Here is a 13,462-nt window from a genome sequence, read left to right on the forward strand (position 1 = left end):
CATAGATGCACTATCTGTGCACATGACTGTGCATATGCTTAAGTTTTATGAGGTTCCTAAGATCTTCACCTCGCTTGCTGAATGCATGCTCTGCAAGCCAGTGAAGTTGATGTGAAGAGGAGGCACCCACGTCAGAAAGGAGCAATGGTGCCTGTCACACAGTGGACCACGCCCTAGCCCGGTGCAGAAGGAGCAGGGTGAGAGTCTGTCTGCTTCTATGGACTGACTACTCTCTCAGTAGACTGCCAATAGGCAATAGAGCAAGAAGCTGGCTTCCTCGAGAGAGTGGGGCTGTTAGGCTGGGAGTTTTGCATCCCTTCCCAAGTTTGCCCTCACCACATGCCTTATGAAAGTCGTCCCGGTCTACAGGAGATGAAAGCCAGCAGACTCTTGACAGCTGAAATCCAAAGGCTGAACGGATACATCCAGCTCCCATGGAACAGCACCTGGGAAGGGACTGACTACCCACAGACAACCTAGGCAGCCTGGGGAGATCTAGCCTAGGGCTGTTCTGGGAGACACCAGAGAAGGTAAACACCCAGACAAGACAGATTAGATGCATCCAGCTGCAGAAGCAAATCACAGGTCAGAAACAGCCATAATGGCAGCTCCCTGAAGATACCCAAAAAAGGCCCTGATGAATGAAAGGACTCTGGAATCAGAAGCCTTCTAGTCAACCTTGGGGTCTCCTCATCTCACCACACATGGAAAAGACTCCGAAGAGGAGCCTGAAAAACTGCAGGACACAGGAGAAGCTGCTTTCCATACCCATTGCCGCAGGGATATGGCCACAGTGGCTTGGGCTCCCTAACTAACTTCAGAGACCCCAAGGTTTGACCGAATAGGGCATCATGATGAGACTGGTGAGAGGGAAATGACCATGGCACACTGTATGTCTGAGTAAGGCTATTTTAGTTGGACACAAGGGACATAGAAGAACACACAGAGCAATGTGAGCAGAACCTAGGTGTTGTGGAGCAATTTCCTCCTAGATAAAATATCCCATCCTGCAGGGAAGCTGATTAAAAGGCAGAATTTTCTACAGGGAGGTGAAACATTACCTCCTGCAGAGAAGCTCCTTAGAACTCAGGAAGTAAATAATTCAAAGCCTCCAGGAAGTTCCTGAAACTGACCAGATTCCCTTCACCCCTCCCTGCCAAAGCTTATAAAAGCAACAAGACCTGCTGAGGCTCATTCTCGGAACAGCTGAGCTGCCTGGAACAGAGTCACTAACCTGAAGAGCCTGCCTGCAAGGTCTGTGCTGCCTTCTGGTGTGGTGGTTTGAATAAGAATGGCCCCATAGGCCCACAGGGCGCAGCAGGATTAGGAGCTGTGGCCTTGTTGGAGTAGGTGTGGCTTTGTTGGAGTAGGTGTGGCCTTGTTGGAGTAGGTGTGGCTTTGTTGGAGTAGGTGTGGCCTTGTTGGAGTAGGTGTGGCTTTGTTGGAGTAGGTGTGGCCTTGTTGGAGTAGGTGTGGCTTTGTTGGAGGAAGTGTGTCACTGGGGCAGGCTTTGAGGGCTCAGAAGCTCAAGCCAGGCCTAGTGGCTCACAGTTCACTTCCTGCTGCCTACGGATTCAGATGCAGAACTCTCAGCTACCTCTTCAGTGTGATGTCTGCCTGCATGCTGCCATGCTTCCCACCACAGTGATAATGGACTAAACCTCTGAGACAGTAAGCTATCCCCAATTAAATGCCTTCTTTTATAAGAGTTGCCATGGCCATGGTGTCTTTTCACAGCAATAGAAACCCTAACTAAGGCATCTGAGTGTGCAGCTTTTGAGAGCTTGTCACCCACACAGGGGTGGACTTTTGATGATATGTCTATCTTTGAGTCATTTCTGCCCCTATAACTAATCCAGGAAAGCTCCCTAGCTCACCAAGTGGGGCTTTGATAGTATCCACTCTCCAGTCTGTCACCAGTTCTCCGCTAGAGGTAAACAGACATTTGTTCACTTCTCCCCAGGAACAGGGTCACATAACACCAGGCGGTTAAGTTATTCCCAACTGCCCTTCCAGTATGTATGTCACAGTAGAATTTCAAAGTTCAAATGGCCAACGAGTGAGATATGAATTATACAGAAAGAGGTCAAAGAAAGTGCTCATCAGTCCGAAGTACACGGACTCCACAGAGGCTGCTCGTTACATGGATTCTAAATGAATGCACATCTCAGTAGCGCTTGACAGAACACTAACATTCAGGAACAGGAAGAGCCTTCCAGACTGGCCAGCGGCCAAACAAAGCCCGTGATGTTCAGTTCAATGGTGTTTCCATGACCTCCTTACAACTAACAAGCAATTTCTAACATAAAAGTCACACCAGAAAGCCAAATTTAAAATGAGAAATCGCTGTGGAAAGAGAGGGGCATGTGAGCTGGTGAGGCGGATTGAAGCAAACAAGCCAAGCACACAGGGGGATGGCTGCAAATGCTTTCAAATAACAGCGGATGGGTGGCTTCATTTACTGATATGTCTCACTAAACATTTTACGTAGTTGATTTTCGAAAGAATTAAAAGTGGGTTGAAAGGATATTGAAGAAAGTGCCAGTCTGGACACAGCACAGAAATGCTGCAGTGGAAAAGAAGGGTACAGATACCCAGAGAAAGAGAGACATGTTTTAAAATGCTAGCAAATGAGCGGGGCTTAAACCATAGCCCTGCTTAGAAAAACAAAAGCCCAGAACCCATCAGGAAAAGTCTGAGCAGTGATCAGAATTTTAACTCTTGCCATGGATGAAGGGGTACAGTTTCAAGTTAAAAAAATAAAATAGCGAGATGAGACAGAGTAGTCTAAGATATGGTGGATTTGAACTTTCCCAGGACGATATGGAAGTTCTCAAAGACTAGCATGGATGTCGTCCTCATGGAAACAGACAGTTTCATCAGTAGAACTTGCTGGGCTACAAAGAGCTGAATGAGGATCAAAGGGAGAAAGAAATATGGACATCCACGTGGAAATGTAGTTGTTCGGGGATTGCTTTGAAAGCCTCGGTATGGGGAGATGGGAAAACTCCAAACACTGTACTGAAAGAATCAGATCCTAAGACAGTGATGGAGAGAACCAGGCCCCAAGATAAAAATGAAGAGAACCAGGCCCAAATAAGGATAGATGACAATGGCAAAATGAAATAGCAATTTCAGTCTATCTCAAGAGACTCTGTGAAGTAAAAAACAAATTAAAGCAAAATGCTAAGGAAAACTGTCATTGCTTTATACTTTGGGGACAAGTTGAGTGGGGATGTAAACGCTGCTGTGACTGACCTCCACTCCAGCTGTGGAGTATTCACAGAAGGATCTGGATACTTTCATAGGTTAATCTAAATTGATCCCCCACCGACCCATTTCTTACTTTCCTCCCTCTCACACACGTCCTATTTCCTCTGTCTCTCCCTTCAGTTCTCATCATTTTTCATAACAGATGAAGAAACAGAGTAACAATGCCATTGGACCACGACACAGACTGTCAACAGGATGGCTCGCAGACTGCCTGCAGACACCTGTAACTACCCTTCCTGTGTGGCATTTGCTTTTCGCCTTCACTTTGCCAGACTGCCCCGATACAGAAAAAGCCCTGCATTTTTCTCTATAACACATGGAACAGTATTGAGACTGCGCATTGCAGCATTTTTGAGAGAGAACATTCACTTCTGTTTAGCAAAACATTGAACAGTAGTAACAAAACCCTTCCTATGGCCAGAGATACATCAATATGTGTATAATTAAACCAGTTCCATAAAATGATCAGGTTGGGAGTGCAGAGTCCTTTGATGGAGCCCGCTGCAGGTGACAGTAACTCAGAGACACAAAAGGTTCTAACCGGTGACCTGAAAGGTGGACTCTTTACAGCCGAGCAGTTAGTTCAAACACTAAAAGAAGCTGTGCTAGGAAGCAAACTTAAAAAGCTCAGAGGCAGCAGCGAGCATGCGTGTTTTCAATCACAAGCCCTTTGGAACAGGCAGGAAACACATACCCATTTTTCCACATCAACCTGCTGTGGAAAGAAAAAGCCAAAACAATTAAAAACAAAACAAAACAAAGACTCCTAACAATGCTTCCGATGGTTGTCTAAGTCAACTGAAATGTGACCTCTAACCCAAAATCTACTTCCGGTTTTAAAGAATGCACAGTAGCGTTCAAACTTCCCATTAGCAAGTCATCTCAATAAACCAATGCAATCTCAGTTAGCAAAGCAACCCCATATACCGGTAACCTGCTAAAGGTCCAGAAGACAGCCCAAGGCACTCAAAGGGTGGGTTGAGCTGTGATGGAATTCTCGAGCACAATCTTTCATCTTGATATTAAGAACTCCTCCCCCTCCCCACAAGCTCCTCTTAATTATAAAGGACAAGGGCAGTCTGGAGACATGGTGCTGCATGGTAGTTTCCCTTCAAGCATTAAAAACAAAAATTTTTCTCTTACCTCATTCTTTAGAGCATTACATAAAGTTCTTTTATGAAGCATGCGTTTGTCAAACAATTCTGATATTATATGACATTCAGATTAACTTAAATTATTTTTATTAGTGAAATTCAAGGTACTCTAATCACAGTGTGACTCTTTAAAAACCAAGTGACGTGAGTATTACACCCACAGTGTAAAAAGAATGAAAACAAAAATCACAAAAATGTCAACAAGAATGCCTTTTAGAATGTTCCTGGATTTCATCATGGGGAGGGACATGCTCAATTCTAAAAGCAAATCTCCACTACTCACCCCTAGAATAGGACAGAATAAAATGGAATGGAATAGAAGAGATTACACGATTCACATCCTGTGAGAATCGACGTTTATGTCAAACTGTTCATATATAAATTAATTTAGGTTTTTTCCCCTTAGAAAATTTCATTAATCAGATTTTAAAAAAAAAAGCTAACGCTGTCTATGGGGAAATCCAGGCTACCACTAAATATATCTATGCCTTGTAAGCAACATTTATTAAATGATATAAAATAATTTTAAGACTGAGATTGGTGGCATAGACCTTTAATCCCAGTACTCAGGAAGCAGAGGCAGGCCAATCACAGTGAGTTCTGGGCCAGTTTGGTCTACATAGTGAATCCAAGGCCAGCCAGAACTACATAATGAGATCCTGCCTCTAGATAGATAGACAGACAGACAGACAGACAGACAGTAGATAGACAGATAGATAGATGGATGGATGGATGGATGGATGGATGGATGGATGAATGGATGAATGGATGGATGGACGGACGGACAGACAGTATATAGACAGACAGACAGACAGATAGATAGAAAAATCCACCTAAACAAAGCCCTTATGGAAATTCCAAAGATTCTTTTAGAGCGAGCATCCTGGCTGACTGAGGGACATGTTTAGTTGCAGCAGTTCCTGCTGTGAGACAACTCACTCCTTCTGCTTTCTTTTGTTATTAGAGAAGGAAACTCCTCACTGAGCTGAACAGGAAGGCCTGGCGCTCACTGGGTATGTCTCCCGCCATGTACTTCCAAGTGTTCATTTTAAACATTAGACCATTCAAAAAGTGAATCCGTTTCTTTAAAGTAAATGGAAGCAAAGTGGGGAGAGGGAACACTCCAATGTGGCATGAAAGTGGAAAGGGGTTCCTAGGGATGGATGGGCACAGCGAGGGGGGCTGGGAAAGGGAGAGAAAAATAATAAGGAAATTTTGTTTGAAAACTGTCGTAATGAAGCCCAATTCTTTGTAAGCTAACAATGGAAGAAAAATGTAGTTCACAGACCATTCAGCTCCAAGATCAACAAATCTTAGATTTGTATTCTTGCAAGAAAAATATATTAAATAATTATTTCTCTTCCATATTTATCAGGAAATTTTTAATGATATATTTTAATAATATAAATAACCATCAAAATATGATACCATCATATTCACATTTAAATGCTAAACATTCACACACCACACAGGCTTGTACAAAGATAAACACTGTAGGATTTATCAGAAGACAGACTTGGGAATCAAGCTATACAGTTAAAGTTATCAGCTAAAGGAGTTTCAGTGATTACACAGTAGCGGGAGTTGATAAGAACAACGTGAACTCCCCTCTCCCCGGATAACCAGAGAGGCTTAGTGACAGCAGGGGCTAGGCAGTGAATGGTCAGCTAGACACACAAGACAAGGACCACAGGGCTGTAACTACACATATGCCAGGCAAGGTGATTTCATGACACGGCTCTTGTCAAAGTCAACAGGGATCACTTTTTGCAATTCCTGCAAATAGTGAGGTAGAAAAAAATTTTTCATGGGGCTAATCAAGAAATTTACACACACAAAAGAAAAATCTCCAAAAACTTGATCACTTTTAGAAGCTAAGCAACTGCCAAATTCATAAAAATGGGAGAGAAAAATGAACATTTTTCTAAGAACTTACTATGTGACTTTTTAAAGACAAGATCTCTTGTATCTCAAGAGCAGATTATACTAAATGTTTTATCATAGGAACACTAATAAAAAGAGCAATTTCATTTTTTAAACAAAACAAAAAAATTCTCTTAAGAGAACTAGCCATGTAAATGCCAGCTTGATTTAGCAGAGGACACAGCAGTCCAATACAAAAATAACTCATGCTGAAATTGTATCATTAAATGAAAAACAGGTAACTCATATACCACCTATATTTTACATTTACGTTTTAATGACAGGTTAATGCACAAATGTATTGAAATTCCATACCCTTACACTGTTTGTTGCTGCTGCTTCTTGAAATTGTCTCTGCCATTTTGTTTGAGATGGGACTGTGTAGTTATTCCTCCCCTTCAAACACCCCCTTCTCAAAAGAAGGATGTGATTCTAAAGACTCAGAAAGCTGGTGACATTTGCAAAACTCATAAAGTCACAAGAGTGACAGGCCCTCTCCCTACCAAGTGTAAAAGGTTGCTGGGAAGAGGTGCGTCTCGGGGAGTGGCCAGAAATGGGGCCCATCTTCTACACCCTTTTGACTGACTTCCCAGTGTACTGTGCAGTCAGTTACTATGACAGCTGCAGTCTTGCACGAATGATTGGATGGCTAGGTGTCCCTTACCACTGTGCCTAGATTGACTTAGCAAATGTGTAAACTCTATCGTCAGACTCATATAAATTTATAATTACTATATTTGTCTTACAAATTGGCTGTATCCTCAAAACAAAATGCCCATCTTCATTTCCATACTGATTTTGCCCTCTTCCTATTCAGACAGTAAGTTCACTACTGCAGCTATATATACACACATATTGTCAGATTACTGCTTTGATTTTTTTCCTATAATCTAATATGGTAAACAGCACATGACTATTAGTCAAGTAACAGAAAAAGTAGGACAGGGGCCTCCTGCATGTTCAGCCTCTGCCTTATTCATGAATTTTGACCACAATATTCTATTCATTTACACTTATCTTTATTACTGCAATATATTTATTATTGTACTTGTATTCTATAGGTCTCCTGGTCTTTCTAAAGTGTGACTGAAAGTAACTTACAGGGTTATAGCTCATCTCAGAGTCAGGGGCCTGCCTAGTATGTGCACAGTCCTTAGCTTGATTCATACACCCCCATGTAACATGAAGGGCCAGCTTGTTGGGGTATCTGTTCCCACCCGGTACCCCACAAGCCGGCAAGTCCCAAAGAAAATCAGTCACAGGACTCCATAAGATTATAAACTGATTGGCCCATTAGGTCAGGCTTTTTATTAGTCCTTGTAACTTATATTAATCCATTATCATTATCTATGTTAGCCACACAGCTCAGTACCTTTCTCAGTGTGACAGCTCACATGCTGCCTCTTTGGTGGTCTGCGCAGGAATCGCAGAGGAAGCTTCCTGCTTTCCAGAATTCTCCTGTTCTCATTGCATCACCTCTACTTCCTGTCTGGTTTTCCCGCCTATATTTCCTGCATGGTCAATCAGCGTTTTATTAAAATATGATTGACAGAATACAGACAATGGTGTGGGAGAATTGTCTGTATTCTGTCAATCATATTTTAATAAAACGCTGATTGGCCAGGCAGGAAGTATAGGCGGGTCAACCAGACAGGAAGTAGAGGCAGGGCGATGAGAACAGGAGTATTCCAGGAAGGAGGAAGCCATTCCTCCATTCCTGCCCAGATCACCGAAGAAGCAACATGTGAGCTGACAGCTGAAAAAGGTACCAAGCCATATGGCTAACATAGATTAGAATAATGGGTTAATATAAGCTATAAGAGTTAACAAGAAGTCTGAGCTAATGGGCCAATCAGCTTTATAACTTATAGAGATCTCTGTGTGATTGATTTTCTTTGGGACTTGCCGGCTGTAGGGTACCGGGTGGGACAGAAACCCCAACAAGCCGGCCCTCATGTTACACCCCCAGAACCTGTACCCCCTAGAGAAGGGAAAAGAAAATAGGGAAGGAAAAGGTAAAAGGAGGGGAGAGGAGATGGGAGGGAGAAGGAAGGAGAGGAGAGGAGAAAGGAAGAGAGGGTGAAGAAGGAAAGGGATTGAAACAAATTTCCTTTCATGATTCTGCCTATCAAAGCGCACAGTTAACAATTTTTTAAAATATTCAGACAGCAGAAAGACATCACCATAATCTAAGTTCAGAACAGATTTAATCCCATTATGTTCTTATTTCTCTTCTCTTCATTCTTCTTCTGTATGTTAATCAAATATTTTGGTTTCATTTCCCTGAAGGCTGCTGAGTACACCAGTCTTTTCCATGATAAAGATTACTTATACATTGATGATATTTAATACTCTAGTACAAATTAGTAACTTTACCGCATTCCAGAAAGAGCAGTTTTATATCTTCCCATTTTTGTGTTATTTTATTGTATATTTTAACCACATATATTTATTTATGATTTTTATTTATGTGGGGGGGGGCATGTATGAGTTTATGTGCACCACATGCGTGCAAGTGCCTGTATCAGATCCTCTTTGTGTGCTGCGACACAGTGCCAGGAACTAAACCCAGGTCCTCTGCAAGAGCAGCCATGGCTCTTAACCACTGAGCCATCTCTCCTACCTCCATAGCACAGTTATTTTAAATGCCAAGTTTCTGAAACTGTTAGGCATACCTCAGTGTACTTCTTTTGTGCTGGAATTCTGGCTCCACATCTCTAACTACTTTGAAAATTTCCATTGTATCTGAAACATATTTCTTATATAACTTAATACCTCTTATTAGAGTTAATGAATTCTAAATTAGTCATTTTTAAATGTTCCTAGTTTTAAGGCTTTTAAAATTTTCATCCCAAGAGTTACAATACTGGTCAACTGCTCTTTGGAAACAAAATTACTTATTTTTTATTCCTCTCCAAATGTTCATGCAGTTCCTGACTCAAGTGAGAAACCATGTAAAACAAACATTACCTCGATTTTTCTTTCCCCCGCAAACTTGCTATGGATTATATGTGGTCTCCATGATACCTAATTAATACCCTTAATACCACGTATTAAGGGACCAAACTGCCAATCAACACAGAACTAAAAGAATCTGCATGGTTAACATAGTTGTACTGGAACTTTAGTATTTAACATAGCTCAACAGTGAGTTTGTCCTCTGACAGGGAAGATGCTAATTCTTACTGTGAATCTGTATGAAAGGCACAAGAGCAGGCTTTCTGGTGTGATTTCCTTAGCTACTGGACACAAGTCACCAAGGGCACTTTCAGTTCTCCTTATACACTCATCTCAAAAAAAAACAACAACTTTGTGCGTGTGTGTGTGTGTGTGTGTGTGTGTGTGTGTGTGTGTGTGGAGGGGAGGGTCTGTACTTATGGGTTCAGATGCCCAGCAAGGTCAAAGGCAGAGTCATATCTCCTGAGCTATGAACTACATGGTATAGATGCTGGGAACCACACTGGGGTCCTCTGGAAGACTAGGGCCACACTCTTAAGGGCTAAGCCATCTCCCCACATACTTTTCCTTGTATTAGTACATATTTTCTTGTTTAAAAATGCATTTACTTTTCTGTGTATGACTATTTTGTCTGCATGTATGTATGGCTGACACCCACATACACCAGAAGGGGAGGGGATGTATCCCCAGGAACTGGAGTAACAGATAGTTGCTAAGTCACCATGTGGGTGATGAGAACCAAACCTAGATTCTCTGCAAGATCAACTAGCGCTCTTAACTGCTGAGCCGTCTCTAGCCCCCTAATACATATTTTCCAATATCAGAATTGAGAGTCCTTAGACCTCAGACTAAGGTCTCTGAGGTGCTTCCAGGAACAGGCCAAGACATTTCAAAATGGGAACTGCAAAGCAGTAAATGAGGACACACGGACACAGCGTTCTTATCAGAGAGATTTTAAGTCACATCTGCCTGGGAAACAGTGGCTATGGTGTGTATTTTTAAACCGTATGAGACTGCAAAACTCTTTCTACTGTCATTTTGAAGAAAAATAATTTACCATAAATTTAATTAAGCAAATGAGGCCACAAAAGCAAGTCCAGTAATTTGCTGAATTATATAATTAGCCCAACTTTCTCTTTATACTGCTTTGTATTAAATGACCCATATGCTGCCACTCTGTCAGATCTGTCAGTCATGACTCCAGTCACCTCAGGAGTCCTGGACCCTCACATGTGACCTAATTCAGCAAAAAGTACTCCGAATTTTTATTTGGCAACTTACTTCTTTTTTCCTCTCTAGCAACTACAGCAGGCCACAGAAAATTAAGGTCTCCTCAATTATTCCTTGTATAGAGGCAGGATCGTGCCTTTATTGTTACTTAAATGATTCCTGAATTTGTCCAAATTTAGGAAAATATGCACCACAAAGCTCAAAATTACCAAGGCTTTCTCACACAAAGCAGAAAGTATGGCAACGTGGTTCTTGCATAAGCTGTCATGTTAGCAAATTCAAATGATGGGTTCCTAAGTTAATAACAGGCAGCTAGCTTCTCTGTGGGCAGTTCATCAGAATTACTAAGCACAATTAAATGTTGCAAGGAATCTTGTTTGAGACCAATAAAAAAAAAACCAAGAACATGAACAACATGTGGAGGGAAAAATGCAAGCACTTAGGACAGACCTCACTGAATGGTGATACATTTCTATAATGTGAAATCATTGTAATCAGAGGGAAAATAGTAGACAACTTGTGTGGGACAAGGATTAACTTTGAGGCTCAAACCTGGAACTGTGTATAAACTTAATGTGATTCAAAAGAAATGATAAGCAACACAAGGAAGAGAATCATCTGCCATGGATAATGGTGGGTCCATTACTTCACCATTTGGAGAAAAATCCTAGATACTAATCTTAAAGAAGCTCTAGGTCCACAGTGAATATCCCTAGACTTCACACACACACACACAAAAAAACACATTCTTAAACTCCAGCTCTATATACAATGAAGAATTGGTATGCAGAGGTGAATAATTTACTCTATTGTTCATTTGCTGGGAAATAGCTACATGTGAAAAATACTTTTATATTGTAAACACACAAAAATCTAAGAAAAATGTCCAAATTGAATGATTCTAATCAAATCAAATAATCTATACATTCAGGATTCATAATCTAAAACAGTCTATAACCCTGCCACTGTGATTAAATTACACACTGATTAAATTGACCTCCTTATTGAGTTTGATGCTGGAGTCTGTGAACCATGTCAGTCAAATGCAGACTCATGTAGCCTTTGCTCCTGAATAGAAAGGAAAAAAATATCTACAAGCAAAAGATGCATTTCAAGCTTAGACTTCCACAGTCTATACATGACAGCAATGGAGGTGAGGCTCAGAAAATGCAGCTGGAGGCCCTTTAGGAAATTATAATCTCATTTATTTTAGATTAAAATTTCAGTTCTGTGTATGAAGGGAAGAAATATGTTCATATACATGGGCTTTAGAGAAAACAGTAAATGATACATTCATTAGGAAAATTTCAAAGCTATCAGTAGCCTGGGCTCTTCCCTGAAGTGGTTGTCCTTAGCTTTACTTAAGAGGGATGCTCTAAAAACCAGATGTAAACAGAACCCAGCCTCTGAAGAGGGTGTATAGGAGAACGGCACTTTCTCATACAAAGGGGTAGTGACATCATACTGCCCACAACAGAAAGCATGGCTCCTCTAGGAATTTCATAATGTGAGAAAGGACTGGAGTAGGACACTCTGAGTATTAGGAGCTTCCCCTGTGCATTCTAAAGCACAAATAAAAACACTGGATGACAGTGATGGCCACTGTTATTGTCAGCTTCATCAGATCTGGAATCACCTAGGAAACAAGTCCCCAAGATCCACTGTAAAGGGTTGTGTAGATCAGCATTTGGCCATGAATGAGGTAGGGTAATTATCTTGACTAGGTTAAATTGAGGGGGTACCCATTGTGGGTATCACCATCCCATGGCTAAAGTCGTGGACTGAATAAGAGAGCGAGATAAACACTAGGATTCATCATTCTTTGCTTCCTGATTGTGGATATAATATGACCACCCACCAGTCACTATACCTTCTCTGCTATGATGGACTGTACTGTAGACTAAGTCACAATAGACCCTTCCTCCCTAAGGGTGATTTTGTTCTTGTTTTGTTTTTTATTTTTATTTATTTATTTTGTCTAGTGTCTTTACATGATAGTGAGAAATTTAAACTGTCATGGCTGCTAACACCTACCTCTACTCCAGCTCACTGGGACTCATAAATGTGTGAATCCTAGCAATGTGAGCTGATAAGCAATGTTTTAAAGCCACCACAATTCAGTGGCGGTCATCTGTTTTAAGAGAGAGGAAACTACAGCTAAAATCTGTGAATGTTTGCTCTGTTGAGTGGAGTGATGGGAATGATTCAGATGTTTTTATATTTAGTTCACAATTTCTAGTTGCTTTCTCCTGGGGTGGAGGGCATATAGACAAAGCTATTCAGTGCTACTCAACAGAGAAATCATAAAAATGACACACACACCCGGAGTGCCGCCCTTTGATGGGTTTGTCCTATGTCTGTCACAGTATTTGTCTCATGGCTCCATGAAGGAAATGCTATTGTTTTGTCTCACTTTGTAAATAAGGAGTGTACAGGGCGGAGAGACTGCTCAATGGCCTCCTTACCTCACCAGGGTTTGGATTCTGGGGGTGGGCTGTTTAATCTCAGCACTTGGCCACTGTAAGATGCAACATCAGACTCCCTGAAATTCATCTTTTGTTCTTTTACAGGTACAAGACCATTTTGCTGCAATTACTTGTCTGAAATTACAAGCCTCAAGGCTCAATACATGTACTCATAAAAACTCATTTATATGGTGCTTTGATGATTGAAAAATGTAGTTTTAAAAACTTATGTACTGTTGAATTTAGCTAGTAGCATTTTGATGCACTTTGGAGTGTTCTCAGAGTACATGACTCAAAGAGAAGGGAATTTATGAGAACATAGACTAGAATGTTAATACTTCGTATTCTACAACTCTCATTTTTCACACAAAAAAAACACAGAGCCAACTTACACTGCTAGTTCTGTCAACAAGTCACTGGGGCATCCCTGTCCCTTTCATTAGAAGACAAAGTATGATT

At 41.2% G+C, this 13,462-nt stretch overlaps 1 protein-coding gene across 1 annotated transcript in view; it reads right to left on the reverse strand.

The window, feature by feature from the left end:
- Nucleotides 1–13,462, reverse strand: part of Ryr2 (ryanodine receptor 2) — a 569,025-nt gene that overhangs the window by 341,233 nt on the left and 214,330 nt on the right. The window contains exon 4 of the mRNA XM_087896432.1: nucleotides 3,968–3,988. Within this exon, the coding sequence (XP_087752558.1) occupies nucleotides 3,968–3,988 (21 nt within the window). The remainder of the gene's footprint in view (nucleotides 1–3,967; nucleotides 3,989–13,462) is intronic.

Source organism: Myodes glareolus, chromosome 14 (assembly GCF_982192425.1).
Source record: "Myodes glareolus chromosome 14, mMyoGla1.1, whole genome shotgun sequence".
Taxonomy (NCBI): Eukaryota; Metazoa; Chordata; class Mammalia; order Rodentia; family Cricetidae; genus Myodes; species Myodes glareolus.